This window comes from Paramormyrops kingsleyae, chromosome 5 (genome assembly GCF_048594095.1).
Source record: "Paramormyrops kingsleyae isolate MSU_618 chromosome 5, PKINGS_0.4, whole genome shotgun sequence".
Taxonomy (NCBI): Eukaryota; Metazoa; Chordata; class Actinopteri; order Osteoglossiformes; family Mormyridae; genus Paramormyrops; species Paramormyrops kingsleyae.
In genome coordinates, this window is record NC_132801.1 from 16,415,406 (window position 1) to 16,434,810 (window position 19,405).

The following is a 19,405-nucleotide window of genomic DNA, read 5'->3' on the forward strand; positions in this document are numbered from 1 at the left end:
GATGGGATGAGGGTTAATGGTGAACTCATTACCCTTCCTGTTTGAAGAGGAAGCTGCTGAGGACGCGATTGTAGCTTTCTGGCGAAAGACACAAACAGTGAAAAGAGACCAGCAGGAAAGTGGGGGGGGGGGCTCTGGGCAGGGGCGGCGGTGGCAGGGGGGCTCTGTCCGGCCCTTGACAGTGACGGATGGGGGCCGGAGCGCGGCCGGGCTCTTCCCCCGCTGATGGAGCAGCGAGCAGTGAAACGTCCGCCTGTTTAATTCCCTGCCTGGCTTCTCCCATCAAGGAGGAGTGAGCGTCACCCCTAGACAGGCCCCCCGGTGAAGGGCCTCTGCTCAATGAACACTGGCTTTTTCCATTTACTCCAGAACACCTACTCACCCCCGCCCCCTAGTTGGTTGTGGCACTAGGGGGGCGGGGCACGCTGCTGTTAAGCGTGGCCCATACCCTCTGCCTCACATGTTTTTTAATTCTCTGCACTTATTACCTGTGCCCCGCCTTCTCCATCACTTCAGCCAATCAAACGCTTTTAACCCTCCTTACATCACAGCCCATGCTGACCCTCTTTAAAAACAATAAACATCTCATTTATATTTTATTATATAAAATGTAAAGTGTTTCCCAGCCCCAAGATGTTTCATTTCCTGTTTCCCCCCCCTTCGAGATGGCGTAGGCGACGCAGGGGGGAGGGCTCTTACCATTTGTGTATGGGTTGGCCACCTTTTTGTTGGTCATTACTCTCGCCGTCGCATTGTTTACCTGTTTTCAAAGACAGAAATCAGACCGTCAGCAACAGACTGGCGGAGAAGATCCCCAGCTGATGGCCATGGGCATTCGGTCTGACGGGGCAGACCACGCACGCCGAATGAACACGCACACAAAAAAAGCCCAACCAAAACAAAAGAACAATGAATGAGTCAGGGCCGTTCCTATTGATCGTGGTGGCTTTTGTTTGTATTTCGTCTATATATCCTAGTGCATCGCGCGCCGCTATCGGCCGACACTCTGCAGACACCCAGCCCCGTGACAGAGGTCGTCTGTGACCTGGCTGGGGAGAGTCTGGGACGACACTGGCACCGGAGTTAAGCTCCGCTGCAGCCGGACACATCTGTACCGGCCTGTGGCTACGCAGCGGCATCTGCGTGTCGTTGCCTCGCACGCCGTGGGAGCTGCACACGGCCCCACCAGCCCTGGACATTTGTCTAATCACGCCATGTTAGAATTTCACTTAGTATTTCATTTCCAGCTAATTAGCACTAATGGCTTTAATTTTCGCAGGGCCGATGTAGGTCATTTCGCTTAAGGAGACGGCCGCCCGGCCCGGCTGCCCAGGTGCTGCTTATACATTTCAGGAATTATCTTAATGGGCCCAACGCAAGTGGGAAGGAGAGGAAAAATTCTGCAGTTCCCAGACCTGGGGCAGAAAGACGGAGGTGCTGCTAACCGTTTGCAAAAACAATTGGAATTTAAAGCGACACTTTGACCCCTCAGGACGGAGACTAACTGACAACATGAATATAGTCAGGATTTAGTTTATCTCTATTAATTATAAAAAAGAACGTTTGCAAAACACGATTTCATAATGCAACAACGAAACTTGGGAAGGTGCATGTATCTACAGACACCCACAGACACACACACACACAAACGAGTTCAGAGGACATAAATGATGATGAACGTCAAACTGAAAGGCATGCTTTTCCTGATGGCAGGCACAGGGCGAGATGGTGACCACTGCTCCGATGCCTCGGATGTACGGATGCCAGTAGCTCCTGTATTCACACGCAGCCAGGATGCAGATGCGGGCGGGCATGCATATTCAGGGGGGCGGGGCTGTTACAAGCAAGGGGGCAGGGGGGCAGGCATCACTGGGGGAGGATAGGCAGGGGGAGGCAGGATGGGGGAAGAAGTGGAAAAGGAAGAAGGCACCTCTATTTTTCGTCCCTCAACGATTGTACCGTTTAGTTTCTCCCGTGCGCGGTCTGCGTCCACACTCGTCTCGAAAGTTACAAACCCGAAGCCCTGCGCTCGGTGGCGAGATGTGGTCGAGGCAGAGAAGAGAGATAGAGAAGGGGGGAGGAAGAAGAGGGAGGAAGAAGACACACAGAGCAACATGAGAGACAGGAATCTTCATCGAGTAGCAGATCGGCAGAAATGGTTGGAGGGAGAGGGGGAGGGAGAGGCTGGACCGAAGGGGTGGCAGAGGGGTGGCAGAGGGGGGGCCGGGGCGGCCAGCCCCCAACCTGTGACCTGCGACCTGCTCCAAGAAGTAAAGAGCTCATGGGAGATTTTACCAGAGAAACATATTTACACATACACGCTGTGGAGACCAAAACAAAAACATATTAAAGTTTAATGGACTGAATTAAAAACCCAAGCGATCGGCCTCCCAAAGACGGGACCCGACCCTCGGCTACTCTCAGATAAACACCGTCTCCGCCGCGCCGCTTACGGACGGGGGGGGGCCCTGCCCACTTATGGGCGTAATTGATATGCGTCGTGGCGAGCGTGTTTACCGGCAGGCCGAGACCCCTGTGAGCAGGTGCTCTCACCGTAAATGCCGCCCCGTTCCGCCATCGCCACCTTCCTCGGGTTCCCCTCCCGGATTTGTCACCGCTGAGTTATGGGCGACCGGGAGCCCCCCCTCCCCCATATCCAGCACAATCCATTAGATATGCTCAGTGAACAAGAGTGTTGGACAAGCGGCAGTCTTTTGGTGCATATATAGGGGGGCGGGCAGGGGCCCGTAATTGCCTGGAGAGATAATGATTGTAAGCGGCAGAGAGCGGCATGATCTGGTACGCGTGTGCGGGGTCTGCAGCCTGGCACCCGGCATAAATAACACGCCGGCCGTCCTTGGGGAGCAAAAGATAAAAAATAAATTTAAAACAGAATTGAGGGCAAAATTAATCCTTTTGACATTTTGTGCGACTGCCTTTGCCCCCTTTATTTATTTATTTATTTTTATCATGCACAAATAATTAGCTAACACACGCGGCGAGGGGGCCGACATTTTTCAAAGCAGACAAACATATTGAATGCAAATTGCAAAAGCTTCTTAGAAAATAGATTGTTTATTAATGGTCTGCTAGGTTCATTACATAGCGAGCGGGCCGACGAGGAAGCACGGCGGGTAATGGCTTTGTCGGGGCTGAGGGAAGCAGGCGGCAGCTACTCTGGTGCTTAATCTTGTCCGTTAGAGAAAGGGAGCTGAGCGGAGGTGCAGGGGGCCCTGCGGCGAGGTGAACGAGCTGGGTCACGCCGTTCCTACCCTCGCCCTCCCTGTATGATGGTACCCCAGCCCCCTGCAGCCACGGCTCACTGGGGGGCAACACTGGGTTCCCAGGGATCCACCATTCCAGGCTCTGGTCCCCGCCTCTGATGCAGACAGCCGTCAGCTCCTCCCCCCTCCCTCCCTCAGTCGATCCCTTCCTCCCTCTATCGACGGCAGCGGGGTTAAATACGGGTGACATCTGTCGCAGGTCTGGGACACGCCCCCCCTGCCTGGCTCGGGGCATGTGGGCCGTACCAACGACACGCGTGAGGGGGAGAGACCCTCTGCCTGTCGGGGAAGAGTTATGCACAGATGAGAAGAGCAGGTCTGGCTGGCTTACCTTGGATCCCCGCTCGTTAAAAATAATCTCCACGTCTAAGATCTTCCCGAATTGCTATGGAGAGAACAGAGGAAAAGGGAATCAAACATCAGAGCAGGATGTGTTTGTGGTTTACTGAATACCTGCCGGTATGAGCCACAGGGACGGGGGGGGGGGGGGGGGGGCGCGCGCTGAGCTCAGCACCACGGCGCGCTCTCCCGCGTCATGCGCACGTGGATCAAAAGGAGGGGCGGCCGTATTCTGAAATTTACCAACTGCTTTTCCCACATCAGTACCACACATGATCCATAAAGACCAACAAATCGGCAGGAAAATGCCAAAACTGTGAATCGGGGGGGGGGGGGGGGCGGCCTGTTGAGAGCAGAGTGAATGTGTTACTCCGGTAGTGGGTGAAACAAACAAACAGGGCAGGCAGAGGCACTCAGACTCTCACTCTCGCACGCGCACCGAGAGCGATGGAGGCACTCTGCTCGGAGCGTGCCGCTATGCTTAAGCGTGAGATTTAAAATCCCCTCGAGGGCACATCCGCTATGATGCGGCAGCCGGCAGTTAGTCAATAACTCCCAGCGCGCACACGTATAACAATATAAAACATGCACAACTTCACACCAGCCAAAGAAATGGGATAATTGTGCCCCAACTACACAGCAAGCTGTACTGAGCTGTGAAGACCGGGGGGCGGGTGTGTGTGTGTGTGGAGGGGGGGGGGCCGTCTTGAAGGATATTAAACTGAAACCCACACCAGACCACAACGGCGTGCATGCATCGGTGCATTTAATGACAGGCGTGTCTTCGTTTTTTTCTTTTCCTTTGGTATGTTGAAGGATTTAAAAAAAGAAAATGCCCATGGCATTGAGAGGGGAGAGAGACAGGCACTGCCTTTATTTTTCGGGGGTTAAGGACAAACACGCTCCCCCCCCCCCGCCCCCCGTCAGCACGGCCAGCGCGAATGGAGAACAGCCATTATGGCTAATGATGAGCCATACAATTGTTTATAATTATCAGGATGGGCTTCATCATCCCAATTACCTGTCACAATGGCTATTATTTTGCAGCAGATCCATCTTTGCTGCCTTGTAATGACCCTTAGATGGCCAATACCTCTTTTTTATTAGATAATTAGCATTAGCCAGGAGCCATTGACCACTCCCTCTTCAGGAGAGAGAAACGGAGTCGTCTTTGTGTACGAGGGGCAGCGTGTGTGTGCGTGGATGCGCCTACGTGTGTCTTTATCTGTGTGTCAGGATGTGATGTCGAAGTTCCCTATAATGGCCCCAAACATTCTGCTCCAGCCCATTAGCAGCACCCCCAGTGGCGTAACCGTGCTGATGGGGGCACAGGGGCCCCCACGTCCATACCAACAGCCAGTCCCGAGCCCCAGAGTGCCTCCTCTAGCCACTGTCCTAAGCCGACACAGTATTCAGGGGGTGATAAGCAGCTCCGCCCCCCCCCCCACCCCCCGCTCCCTGGGCCACCTGTAGCGAGACCTTAGCCCAGGTCATTTATTTCAATAAATAAATAAACATGGCAGGGAGGAGCAAGGTCAGTGAGATGGAGGAGGGAGCTAGACTTTGATTTAAAAAGCCCTACTGGGGTAGGGGGGTACATCAGCAGAGGGGGGTCGGGGCAGGGGGCTCAGGCCGAGAATCCGGGGGGTACAGCACGGGCACCTGTCGACCTCGGCGGGCAGGGAAACGACGCCTTCTAATGATGAACGAGCGGGTCTGAGAGATGAGAACGGCTCGTTGTTGGACGCCTCCCATCCCCCCCGGCCGCTGGGAACGCCACGCCGGTGGTCTCAAGGGGTTAACGAGCTTAAGTATTCAATTTAACGGGTTTGCCTTCAGATCATTAGAAAACAGTGGAATGAAAGCAAACCTTAAGTTCCTCTAATGACTGGAATGAAAGCGGGTTTTAATTGCTGTCTACAATGGCCGTATTATTTCATTAAAACTAATTACCCTGTCAAGCAGCCCGCGTCGGTTTCATTTCAGCACAACGGGGAAGAAATGGGCCTTCCAGGCATACCGCGCTCAACGGGATTGATCGTTTGGCTGGGTCACTAATAAGGTTAGGAGAACTGCCTTTTATCTGCAAGCCTGACCACCAGCAGAGGGGCGCTAGCTGGAGGGTACAGTGCTTGGGCGTGTGCATAGGGGGGTGGGGGGATGGGGGGTACCTCGCTCACATTCTGATGCCATTGAAAGCAGCTCTGCAGCATACCAAGGTCCAGCGAGGACCTTCCCACCTGGGAGGCCTCCCTTCAGCTCCTTTACAATTAATCTGCCTACCCAACACAATTCCCTCAGTTGGTCCAGCAGGGGGCACTCCACGCGCAATGACATCGTCTATGACATAGTCTGAGCTTTCTGCACTGAACCGCCATTATCTGGCGAAGCAATCTGCAAATGCTACCCTTTGGCTTCAGGCGGCCGAATGGAGTTATGGTGTGCAAGAAATGGCAGTCCGGGGGGGTGGGGGTGGTGTTGATTTTACAGCATGCACCAAGGACTACTCCACCCTGCAGGGGGGGGGCGTGGGTGCTTCCTGTTTCTCAGAACCTTTAACTATCAAATAATTGAATTAAGTTCTAATTACAGAATAATTAAACGTAAATAGGTGGTGCTCTCCGATGACTGAGAGGATGATGTGTCCGTGGCAGCCATTGCCCTCACCCCCATCCTGACCAATCACTGGCCTGCCACCCCCCGGGGGGCGGCGATCCAAGAATTCCCACTCCTCTAGTTAGTAGCTACCTGGATTCTGCAAAAGGTTACACAAGAGGACAATTAAAAATAAGCGGGGGCCATTAAAAAAACATTAGGACCCCCCCAAGGTAAGCCAAAGCACCTATATAACACTCTCTGCAAGCCTCCTCTGCGAGACAGATGCTCTTCGGGGAGGCCCTCGGTAATCGGATAGGTAATAGAGGGTAGGGGAAGTGATACAGTGCCTCATTTAGGACCCCTGCCTTAGGGGTTTGGATGGGGAGGGAGCTCAAGCCCCCCCACAGATGGCAGCGTGCTTGCTGTTATTTAGGGGGGTGGAGGCACTCTCCAAACGACCCATCACGTATTACATGGCAAAGGCACATTATGGAGACTCTTTTAATTACCAAAAAAAAAACCCTTCTGCACCCGTGCCCCCCACGGTGAAGACTCTGGCTCAGGTCCCTGGAACAGCAGGGTGTCGCATCTGAGATCCAGTTGCATTAAAACCGAGGAATCTGGGGTGCCTTTTCCTGATTGGCCAATGTGCCAGAGTGCAGGCTGGAAGTGGGGGGGCGCGGTGATCCGTCGGCATCCCCGATGAACGCCCTGCGACACGGCGCATAAATGCCAAATGTGTCTGCAGGTGGAGGCCACACGGATCCTGCTGTTCCTGCCGGCAGTGAGGCTCCATCCTGGAACGCCATAACGCCCCACACAGGACCTGTGTCTGCGTCATGGTAACGGCACATCTGGGCTGCGGTGCATTAAAGCAGGCGCAGCTGGCGGAGGAGGCGCCCAGCTCTGATCGGAGCCTGTCGGGCCACTGCGGTCAATCCCAGGCCCGCATTCCATGGGAGGAGACACTCCGACAGACTCTGGAATTTGCATAATGCATCCATAAGTGCCGCAAACCAAACAGACAAACAAACAAACAAACAAATGGAGCCTCCACGCTAATTAGAAAGCAATTTAAATGACAGAACGGTTGCTTCAGTGCTGGGAATATGCGTCTGAAACAGCCAGCGCTCCGCACAGAAAGGGACGCCGCGGGGACGGATGCCGTCGTTACGTGATTCATTCTGCTAATGGGGGCTGGAATTTGCTCGGAGCCGGGTGAGCGGCAGGGGCCTGGAGCGTTCACTGGGGGCCCCACCTCCCTCCGCTCATGAACCCCTGTCACCTGACTGCCTCTTGAGATACAGGCTCCATACTCCACTTCCCAGGTCTCAGTACCTCTGTCTGCCCCCCCCCCCACCTGCCAGTCAAAGCCCCCAGCAGATCCTGGCACCCAGCAGAGGCCCCAACACAACGTGGCTGTCCGCAGCTGAGACCCTCTGTGGGGGCCTCTCTGCCTCAGCCACCCCCCCGACCCTGCACTTCCTCCAACCTAAATGCTATAAAGCAGTGCTTCTTTGTGAATCACCCTGCGCTTCCTCCAACCTAAATGCTATAAAACAGTGCTTCTTTGTGAATCACCCTGCGCTTCCTCCAACCTAAATGCTCTAAAGCAGTGCTTCTTTGTGAATCACCCTGCGCTTCCTCCAACCTAAATGCTCTAAAGCAGTGCTTCTTTGTGAATCACCCTGCGCTTCCTCCAACCTAAATGCTGTAAAGCAGTGCTTCTTTGTGAATCACCCTGCGCTTCCTCCAACCTAAATGCTCTAAAGCAGTGCTTCTTTGTGAATCACCCTGCGCTTCCTCCAACCTAAATGCTCTAAAGCAGTGCTTCTTTGTGAATCCTTATAGTCTTGCTTAGGCTGCACCACAGGGTCCAGTTGCCCAGAGTGTCGCTGACATCCTGTAAACCACATATCATTCTTTGCTTTGGCTAAGAATATTTCTTTGAAGTTGGGGTTAGGGCTATAAACACATTTGCATATTTTATGGCACCTGAATCGTGATGACAATGGTCCTGACTCTGCTACAGTTCAAGGAGAGAGTGTAAGTCAATGTCCCAGGACTGTTTCAGTTTGATCCCTTACCAGATCACCCTCTGACTTCACTAAATCTGATTGGCCAATAATGGCGTGAAACACCAGGCACCATGGTGTTAGCAAGCGGCCACGAATGACCATGAGCAGCAGAGGGTGAATGAGGGGCTGCTGCAGACTGACCCCCGTCACATGGAGCCACTTCAAACCTGCACCCAAGTTGGCCCAAAACCTCATATGTACACAGCGTAAAACTGTGCACTATTGCATTGTTATATCTACCACTGAAGGCCCATTCTACCTCCTACTGACTGAAATCAATCCATTTATCCATCCATTGTCCAGCTGCATATCCTGGTCAGGCTTGGGGGGGGGGGGGGGGGGGAGCACAAGGCAAGTGCTTATTGCTGTTATTATTAGTATTAGTAGTAGTAGTAGTAGTAATGGGGTGTTATTTCATAGCTGTCCAATGAAATACACGTATCTCCAAAAATCCATTATTTCAGGAGTGTGAAAAATGGTTTTTAAAGAAACTCCATTACAAAATAAACCTACAACTACGTAATGAGAATCCCCTAAGCACCACAAATAGAAACCTGTCTTCACAGTCATCAGTGAACAGTTTAATGTTTTCAACGGGCTTTTTTGTCAGCAAATGTGGACATAAGTGGTTTTCTAATCATTCCATTCCCATGGCGCACGGTTAGTTTGAACGTCGTCTCCCTGTTTACTATAGTCTAAGAACTTGGTTGGTTATTGACAGCCAGTGGAAGGGGGCTTTTCCACCGCACCAGGTACCGGTACCTTTGATATGGTTCTTTCGGTACTTTTCCACTGAGTTCTGGTTGAGTACCAGTACCAAAACTTCCAGTATCTGAAGTACCAAACCAGTTAGGGTACTTTAATGGTACTTCGACACGTTGAGGTGGGACGTGCAAATGCTTTCTTTGTTGATTGGGTGTGCAGATAGCCTGCCTCTGAAGCTAATACAAACGCAGTCTTGAAAAAAGTTACAAACTCAGTACACAACTTTAAACAAAGTAAAAAAAGTAATAATAATTGATGTGGACAAATGAAGAGACCCAAGTTATAACTGCGATCTGGTGAGAAGAACCAGAAGAAGATCACGACAGCATGACAAGAAATAAAGGATTTGCTAAATATACCGAGGCCACACAATATCGGAAAAATATAGTGATGTGATTGTGTTGTAATGAACATTGGGATATCTATAAACCAAACACGGAGTGCAAAATAATTAAAATTTCACAGAAACCAGTCTAGTGAACTAAAAAGCAGGGCTCATGGAGAAGCAGCAGAGGTCAACTTTAAACTGATTTTTGAACATACAGTAGATAATCTTGAAAAGGAGCAATCATTACATTGCAATGCAAGTTTTATTTCCTATATCAAAGTAAAAATGTTTTACTGAAACCTAAACCCACTTCACTATAATGTCTGTACAGTGTGAAGGCGTGAAGAATCCTGATCTCAAACCAGTTGACTATCGCAGTCCTTGCAATGTGAGACTTGCGTGTGCAAAACATGCAATGTTAGCCTGATAATATACTACAGCCATTTTTCGAATTCAGCACGAAATCCCCCACCTCTCGTTGTGATGTCATTTGGCGCTGGTACCAGTTTTTACAGCAGTGGGACACCAACACCTTGAAGGACCATAAGTATGGGACTTGGTACAATGGAAAAGTGCCCGAAATGTTTGGACATAATCAGCACCTTATCATACTATATATGGCATGAAGCTCCTCTAATGAGGCAGATAAATGACTTCATGAAACGCCTGACGTCAATTAGATGTCAAATGCTACCAGCTGACAGAAGATAAAGGCCGTATTTCATCTATAGTAAAAAGTAACAATCGTCAAAAAGAGGACATACAAGGTTTTCTTTGGACAGATACAATATATAATGTAATATAATGTAAAAAGTAGAAACTCAACTTAATTCAGCTCATTATAATAATATCTGAATTCTGCAGTGAAACCCCCATATAGTCATGCTTCAAGCGATGTCGACCAACGACCATGCATGGCGAGTAGATTCAAGTCACTCTGGAATCAAATAAAACGATTACGTCCCGGGTGCGCAGACCACTGCAAACACTCCAGCCAATTTCCAGCTGACGTGACGGACGGCCGTCGGCCGGGAGATAAAACGTCTGTGGAGAATAATGAGCAGAGAAAAGCTGAGGCCCTTGTTTATCATTCACAAACAGGGATCAGCTGGAATAGCCAGAGGACTTGGGTGCATGGCACCGGCACCCGGCGTACACCGTGAGACGGGCGTAGGGGCCCCGGGAGCCGCTAGGCCGCTGCAGACGGCGTACACCGTGAGACGGGCGTAGGGGCCCCGGGAGCCGCTAGGCCGCTGCAGACGGCGTACATCGTGAGACGGGCGTAGGGGCCCCGGGAGCCGCTAGGCCGCTGCAGACGGCGTACACCGTGAGATGGACGTAGAGACAGATACTCCTGGCAGGCCTTTTCCTGTCAGCTCTGGGACTCCAAGCGCACAGCTGTAAACATCTGTATTAGTATCCTGAATTCAGATGCATTCTGGGATAGGTGCTGGACAGGGCCAGGGTAGAACCTCACAGGCGGCACTCTCTTCTAGGATCAGGGGTGAGCCCTGATCCCGTCTCCACTCCTGCCCCCGGCCCCGCTGCTCCGCTGCCCTCCACCCCGCACTGGTGATGGCCGTACTTCACAACAATGAAGTCCCTCATCACCACGGGGAAGAAAAAAAGCACTATTCCTTACAAGCCCACTGCCGGAAGCTTCCGACTCTCTGGTACCTCCGCATGTACGGTTGGGAAAGGGAAAAGGCAGGTGCAGATCCAGAGTATCTGTGAGAGCAAAGGATCGCGGGCAACAGATGTTCCTCAAGTAATAAACAAAGAGCTAGTCTCGGACTCTCAATTATGCTAAATGATATTGTGTGCTAAACAGATTCTCTTAACAAGCACGTCAGCCATCGACAGCTCCGGCTGCATCCATACCGCACCATTACCCTGCTCTTTCCTTGGAATTCTGACCGAAAGTCCACTGAACGAAGGGAAGACCTCTTCCGGTTTGGTGTGTAGAGCGACCATCCCCCTAACGCTCTGCAATTAGAGTGATAAGAGGTCTGATGGGATGAGTGCGGACATCTCAGCAATGCGGAGCGTAATGCGTAAGACAGATACTCGGGATTCCAGGGCGGGACGAGCCTTCGGAAGGCAGACAGTCCCCTTAGCCATCGATGAGGGGGGAACCACGATGGGTCTCAAATGAAGAGCTACAGTTATAATTCAAAGTGTAAAATCGCGATTAGTGTGTAAACTGAGATGAGTGGAGGCAGAGGATGAACGCCAAGAGGCAAAGCGTTGGTTTCACTGTGTCACACGCCTCTGTCCGTCTGTGGGGGGGGGGGGGGAGTGAATCGGTGAATCATTTCAGAGGAATGACAGGGGGCTACATTTTTCATGATCAGCACCACGGCACCGTGTCTCTGCCCGCGCGCCAGCAGCAGCATTTAGCAAAGCAATTCACCGCCAGCATTATTTCCCGCCAAGAGTACACAAGCTGTCTTTGTTGTTGTTTTTTTTTATCCTGGCCCCCCCCAGACGGCTCTGTTTGCATTCACACACCCCTGCCCCAAACACTCTGTGATCAAACACGGGCTCTGTAGGGGGCAGGAGGCCCAGCGTGAAGCCACAGTTTCGGAGGGCTCAAGAGAGTCGCATTTTTTGTTAAGATGCCGTCAAACGCGCCGGCGTGTGTTGGGGTGCGGCCACGGCGGCCCGTTACGAGGCGGTAAAAAAGTTACGAGAGCGTAACCTTTATTACTGCCCCTCGCTCCGTGGCCTGCTTATCAACCACAGTGAGGCGCTCCCGAGCAGCGAGGGTGGGGTGGGGTCCGGTCCTCACCCCAAACATTTGCCGCAGGTCGGGGTCCCGGAAGCGGAAGGGGATGTTGGAGACGTGTAACCGCTTGGGCTGCTGCTTCTCTGAGGAGTCTGAGGGCTGGAGCTGGAGCTGCTGGGAGCCGTCTGTCTGCGCCACCTCGTCCACCTGCTGGAGGGAAGAGGAACAGCAGGTGGAGCTGGTTAAAGCCTTGGGAACGGGGAGGAGGGAAACACACCAGCGGGTCAGCGAGTACGTCCGCAACCGCAAACTCTGCACGCCCGCCCGGTGTTTGCATGCGATGCCCGCGATTACACAGCCAATGGGAAGGTGTGGATGCAGCAGGAACAGCTCTGGGGGACCAAGGGGATCATTACTGGGGCCTGGGGGGCAAAAAAATCAGACATTTCAGCTCAGTGTGTCCATCTTTCGGTCAGCGGGGATGGTGATCTGCCGGCCAATGAGAACCATGCTTTTTAGAGGTGGCCCGTGACGACGGCCAATTGTTGTGCCCTCTGTTCCCGTCTCCCCCTTAACGGGTCGCCGGTAAGGCCCGCCTTACGGCACAGCAAAGGAGGAAGGACAGCGCGACTGCTGGAGGGACGCCGCGCAGCTAAGCGCCAGCTGTCTGGCTCGTCTGCGAATCAGGCGGGGAATTTCTAAACAAGCGCGACTGAAAGGTGGGTGTTCTTAAGGCGGCGTCTTCATGCTAAGGGTGCGGGGTCGCGGCTGGGGCGCCTGTCAGCGTGCCGCACGCGCGCCGTGTCGCTGACGGGTCTCCCAGGGCCCCCATGGGTTTCGGCAGCCGCCCTATTTTAGACGCTCAGTCCCGGGAAGCACAGGTGTCAGGAGTTAATATACATAATGAATTAGAATAACAGGGCTGTGTGGGAGGAAGAGATGATGTCAGCTAAACGTCTCGGGGCTTAGCGGGATCAATGAGGGAGAAGTGCTGAAGGCAGCGACATTCCAGCAGAGCCGGAGGACTGCCGTGATCCTCGGGTAGATGGGAGGGGGGGCTGCGGGGGGAGGGGAAGGGGGAGCGAGGCCCCGGCCCAGGCGGCACGAGGCAGACACAGCGCCGGGCAGCGCACACTGACCCCCCAGCAGCTTGGCCCCGCCGCCAGCCAGTAACCAAACAGGAGATGAACTCATTTCTGAATTAAGCCCCTTTTTGTCCTCTTATCAGGCAGCGTGATTACGGAGCGCGGCATGGTGATCGCCAGCATTACCGCCCTCACCCGCATCGCCGTTGCTCTGCCAATTGTCATCTCTGTTTGCTTTTATGACACACTCGACCGAGGCGTTTTAAAGACCTCGCAGAAGGACCTGCTCCCGTTTCTATGGTAACGGTAATAACCATCCAAGTGAGAAGGGAAGTGGCAGCGACGGAGGGGCCGGCACGGCTGGTCTGCAGAACGCAGAGTGTGTGTGTATGTGTGTTTCAGGAGGGCGGGGGGGGGTTCTTCAGCGTGACACGGGGCCCTCTGGGATGGGGTAAGTGGCTGAGCCCAGCTGGGACGAGCTGGGGGGGACAGACGGCGTAGTGTGATGGTATCGGGGAGCCCGTGAGGCCTGCCTCCCATCCGTCATACTGGACGTTATCACACGGCGCTGAATGCTGCAGATGGACCGGGACACACAAGCACGCCGTGACATCGGGCCAGGCCCCGCTCTTTTGGGAGGGCTACCTCCACTGGAGCCAAGGCCTCATTTCCACAGCGATCTTACAGCCCAAAATGCTCCACAGGAGAGGCAACCCTGCTGACTTTTCTAGAACCCTCATGCTTCTGGATGCTTCTGTCATTATGACCACGTGATCGTCTCATACGTGAATCGCGAAAACCTCGTGAGACTATGATGATGTGACCATCACACTCGTGACTAAATGGGTTAATCGGACCCATTTAAAGACCACAGAACACAGCTAATGTTACACAGGTATGTTTATCAAAAAAATAACTAGTCAATGCAGAAGTTTTACTACAATACAGGGCTATGTGTGAGGGTGATAATGGCTAATATGTATTGTGCTTGATACATAATTAAATATGCAGTACAGTGTAATTATATAATAAATAGTGAGAAGCTTGGAAGTAGCACTAATAGGCCTAATAATGTGTGCATTAGCTGGCATTAAAAGCCAAAGAAAATGCATATTTCACCCTAACAGCGCGGCAGAACGAAAAAAAAACCTGGAAATGGCTACGTTAGCGCTAATGAGGCTAAAGCGATTCATCAGGGCCGGCGCTGACCATGTCAGGCATTACCAGCCGCTTTTTACATGCCAGCTGGGAACTGCTGTCCTCAGCAAAAATTAATATGAAACAGGAGACGTACCGCAGCGCCCCTCTCAGCCCAAGCGTAGTGTGGCCCTGTCTGTGTCTAATTAAGTGGCTAATTAATTATTTTGCTGCTTAGCAGTGGCTTGTATCCAAAGAGACTTGCGCAACGCCCTGTCCTATGGTACAACAGCAGGTTCCTTACTTCACTAGTTTTGCTACCACGCCCCCCTAACCTCTGCGACCTCTGGCCTTGCTGTGAACCTCTCAGCTCCATGTGGGACTCCGACCTGTCCTGGTCTGTGTGTGCGTGTGTGTGCGCCCCCTACAGGCGCGGCTTCAGCACTGCTGCTGGGACACCGGGGAGAATATGAAAGCCGCTTTGCAGATGAGCCGGCCACGTGCCGCCGGGTACGGTGGCATTATTGATCACCGGAGGGGTTCGGCCAGGCATAGAGTCAGATCCTTTAAAGATGAAGCTCTAACCCGGTGCTGGATCCACAGCCCATCCTCTGCTCTTTGAAGCCCCCCCCACCCCCAGCCACAAACAGATCGGCCTATGGCAGCTCCGCCATCTGGCAGCAGAGGGCGCTGGCGCTGAGTGGACTGATGTGCAGTGCCAGGTAGATAGAAGGGGCTGAACGGACCGGTAATTGGTTGCTGGGCCACCTCGGGATGGAGATCCCTACGCTCCGGAGCTAGAACCGTGAGCTTGTACTTCCCGACATCCATTACAGGGACCAACACCAGTCACCCGAACTCCCCACTGGCCGAGCCACGGTTACCACCAGGTGGGAGGGAGAGAGGGCCAGCAGTGCAGGATGGGGTGCTCCCATACGAAACACTACCATCATGGCCCAACGGAGACTTTATAGGCCGCAGATCTAAGGGGTGCGAGGGGGCGGTCCCCACGCTTCAAGGTGAAATTAAAAAAACCTTCTTCTCTGGTCAGCAAAATGTGGAAGGAAACAGTTTCCCAGAATGAGCTCCGCACGTTTTAAGAATGTTAGTGTTTAGCGAAGCCTCCCGTTCACAAGGAAATTGTCTTGACGGCATCGTCAAAGTGAGCACGGAGATGGAGTTAAAGCCGCTCACGTGGGGTGGCTGGAGAGAGAGGGAGAGGTAGTGAAAGAGAGAGAGAGGGAGAGAGAGAGGAAGTGAGAACGAGCGAGGGAGAGGGAGTGAAAGAGAGTAAGTCAGAACTAGAGATGGGGAGAGAGGGAGAGAGATTGAGAACAAGAGAGGGAGAGAGAGGGGAAGTGAGAGAGGGAGTGAGAGAGGTAGAGGTAGAGAACGTTCTCGCGTGGGGCTGTTGGTGGCTCCGCCCCCAGCTCCTGCGGCTCAGAAGCCTCCAAACGGAGCTTCACTTTCACCATTTGCCTTTTAATTTGTGTTAATTGCATGTTAATTATATTGCAGCCCGCATGCGCTGCATCTGTCTTTTCGGTGAGGCAGTTTCAGGGGGCTTTTCCACACCCCCCCCCCCAAGCACCATGGAGTTAAAAAGTAATTAAAAATCCTCCTTTTTGCTGGGGGTGGGGGTGCCAGGTTGCCGTGCCGACAGGGCGCGTAGGCAGGGTGTGAGGGTTGATCCTGCTCTGTTCTCGTCCCCGCGCCGCCCTTCCTAAGGGCCCGCGATGCCCCCACGCCATGACAGCGCTTCACATGCTCGATGGCACCGGGCATCACGGGCGCCTGAAATGCTGTGGCACTGCTCCCGTGCCGCCTTGAGGGTGGCCGAGACGCTGATCCTGGGCGGTAACCCCCCCCCCGCCACCTCATTGAGCCCTCTCTCTAACATGCCCATTCAGTGTTATCTGCAAATCGCCCCCAAAGTGCCCCGCTCAGCACTTTCCCCCAGAACGGCTCTACAAGCACATAATTGAAACTATCTGATTGGAAAGCTGCCAAGCAGGTAGATTACATCCGATTAGGGTGATACCAGCGCTTCACTTAAAGGGATTAGGCTGAGCGCCTCCACTTTATTTATTTATTTTTGCCCCTCCCCCCCCGCCCCAACCCCCACTCCCTGAAAGGAGCAGTAGACAAACCTTTTCTTTCACCTGCCAGGGGTAAGTGTGGGAGAGAAAAAAAGACTCCTTCCTGAGAAATTCCCTCAGATAACTTAATAGTCTGCCCGCACTGTCGTCTGGACCGAAATGGGCTTCTTTTTTCCTTTTTTTTACATGGGTAGCCATTGTTACAATGTCATTCCGTTTAATGAGTTTCCCTTTACACTTAAACCCAAATTCCTGGGAGAAAAGACAATTACTCTGGGGCAATCAAACAGGAAGCGGAGGCGCCCGGCGTCTCGTTTTGTCGACCTGGGGGCCTTCCCGGGCCCTGTGGTGAGTCCCGGGAGCCGTATGGTACTGAGAAATAAAGAGCTCCCTCCAGAGGATGGATCCGGACATCACAGGGTGACGGGCCGGCATTGGCAGCAAAGGTGCCACACATGCCAAACGAAGATAAAAAAAAAATCAAAAAGCACATGGGGGGGGGGGGGGAGCGATAAGGAGTCCTCATTTGCTTTCTGTGACCCACCAGAATCTCCCCCATATGTTTTGCGCTCGGATTAAGGGCTCTGAGCGAGCGAGGCTTGCCGGCCATCTCCAATCCACACTCGCCTAGCCATCTGAGCTCCAGATACCAGAAGCTTGCTTCTTTTTTTTAGCAGAGCTCTCGGGAGCGCCTCTCGCCTCTTGCCTCTCGCCTCTCGCCTCTTGCCTCTTGCTCATGATTTGAAGGAAAAGTTCGGTGCTTTCAAGTGAGGTCGTCTGAACTCGGGTGTCAGAAGGCTTCAGAAGTCGAGCCTTGGACAAGGAGAGGAGTGTCCTGGAGGACGGCTAGAGAGGCAGAAAAGGAGGGCGAGAACCCCCCCACCCCCCCCCCCCCACACACACACACACGCCGTCGTCCTGCTTTATTAAACACAGCTACTCAAAATTCCTACAAAATAACTTTTTTCTTGATTCTTCAGCCTTCAAGTAAAAAAAACGGAAGATTATTAAAGGGGCGAGCTGTACGCTCACTGTAAGTGCTGATCTGGTCGCATGCGATTTTCCCGATGTGCGCGGTAATCAAAGGCGAATCTCGCCGCCCGACACCAGAGCAAACAGAGCAGTGCGCCATTAAAGCGGGGTGGGGGGGCGCTCCAGCCGGGGATCAGACCTCTGCTGAGGCTGCAGTTTTTCATCTCAATCCCATCAGTGCCGGGAGAGAGGGTGGGGGGGGGAAGGCGAGAAGGAAGGAGAGAGGGGGCAGAGAAAAAGAGAGAGAGAGAGAGAGAGAGGCAAAGATGGAAAAAGAGGGAGAGAGGCAGAAAGGGGAGAGAGAGGAAAATAGGGAGAGAGAAGCAGAGAAGGAAACAGAAAGAGAAAACGAAGGAGAGAGGGAGAAAAAGAGGGGGAGAGAGAACAGGGCAGAGAAGGAGAGAGGGGGAGAGAAAATTAGGGAGAAAGGAAGAAAGGCATAAAGGAAGAGAGGGCAACAGAGGAGACAAGAAAAGAATTTGATAGACAGACTGTGTGAGAGAAGGAGAGCAACAGGCAGACAAGGGCGAGGTTGTGATGGTGAACTGGGGGACTGGGCAGTGTCCTCTTTGGTAACGAGAGGCTACAATGGCGAGGAAGCTGGTGGTGGCGAGTCAACCCGGGGGGGCATGACAACCGGGGGGGGGGGGGGTGGCATGCCGGAAAGGGCCTGTTATAAATTCCAACTCCCAGGTTCCTCAGCACCCAGGCAGCCGCTCCAACAGACGCTTAAATGCTTGCCTGTGCTCTCTCTCCTCTGAGGCGTCCATTAAGCCAGAGCGGGGAGCGGCAGTGGGGTGGGGGGGGGGGGCAGGGAACTGGTGTAAATTAAATTTAACGGCAAATTGAAAAGATGGCAGAGGAGAGAGTCCTATCTGGAAGTGGACCGATTCTTCTGCCTCTTTTTCCCCCACTCTCCGCCACTGCCCCTCCCCCACGCTGCACGCTTAAAAGCCCCACGTTTGCGAAGGGCTTCAGACTCCAAAGAAATTGCTCCTTGCTGCCGTAATTCCTGAAAAGTAAACAAGCGGCCGTTTGGCTCTGATTTCACAGTGAGATCAGCCGCACCTCCATGTCTGGGGGCGTCACGCGTCGCAGTTACGCTTCCTTCCTGCTCCTCTGACGGCAGTGAAAACACCAAGATCCTCTTATCTAAGGCTAGTTAAAGGTATCACTCCCGGCACTAAGAACGACCCAGTCACTGAGCCGGGACAGTTTCAGGCCAGCGTACCCATGTCTTTATTGGTCTGTGGGTAAAGGGGGTGGGCGGAGCTTACTTGTACGGGGCGGAGCTTACCGGTACTGTCGTTGTGCCGGTGAGGGACGGCGTGCTGTTGTCGGTGCCCGGCGGCTCGCTGTGCGTCTGTGTGGGCGTGTAGATGGTCATGGCGTGGTCGGGCACCGTGCTCTGGCCCGTGTAGTCCTGGGCGGGGTGTGGGTGTGGTGCCGCGTACTCCGCCGGGATCCCGTTCTGCGGCGGAGGGGGGAACTGGGCGGGCGGGTACGGCTGAGCCATCGCTTCCGGGGGGGCTGTGGCCTCCTGGTTACCCTGCAGGGGAACAGGAAGAGGGCAGAGTCTGAGGCACGTTCCGGAACATAGAGGCCGGCAGGTGTGAGGGCCGGGAAGCGGAGTGAGAAACATCATGGTGGACTACGAGTATCGATCCGCCAGCGCTCCGGGAAGAACCCTTCAGACTAATGAAATGAAACGATCCCCAGGGGTATCGGCAGGAGCCTCTTCTGGCTGCTATCTGAGCGAGCATCGCCTCTCTCCGTGGCGCCGAAAGACCCAGCCCTCCGTTCAGATACGCTGTCTGTGTGCGTATTATCACCCGCCGGCCGCTGCAGCTATTGTGCTAATCCACGGGCTCCAGTGCCACAGATAACAGCGTAAGCCTGAGCATCGGCAGTCGACGGGTAAAGCCAAACTTA

The 19,405-nt window shown here is 53.4% G+C and overlaps 1 protein-coding gene across 9 annotated transcripts in view; it reads right to left on the bottom strand.

Moving 5' to 3' along the window:
* The window catches only part of rbfox3a (RNA binding fox-1 homolog 3a), a 423,712-nt gene that overhangs the window by 20,412 nt on the left and 383,895 nt on the right, over positions 1 to 19,405 (bottom strand). For 8 of the 9 annotated variants that reach the window (XM_072712252.1, XM_023822692.2, XM_023822690.2 and 5 more), the window contains 5 exons: positions 18,771 to 19,022; positions 12,184 to 12,330; positions 3,616 to 3,669; positions 1,931 to 2,023; positions 700 to 760 (listed from right to left, as the gene is read on the bottom strand). In XM_072712252.1, coding sequence (XP_072568353.1) covers positions 700 to 760; positions 1,931 to 2,023; positions 3,616 to 3,669; positions 12,184 to 12,330; positions 18,771 to 19,022 — 607 coding nt within the window. The remainder of the gene's footprint in view (positions 1 to 699; positions 761 to 1,930; positions 2,024 to 3,615; positions 3,670 to 12,183; positions 12,331 to 18,770; positions 19,023 to 19,405) is intronic. The other variant, XM_023822691.2, reaches the window with a different exon arrangement.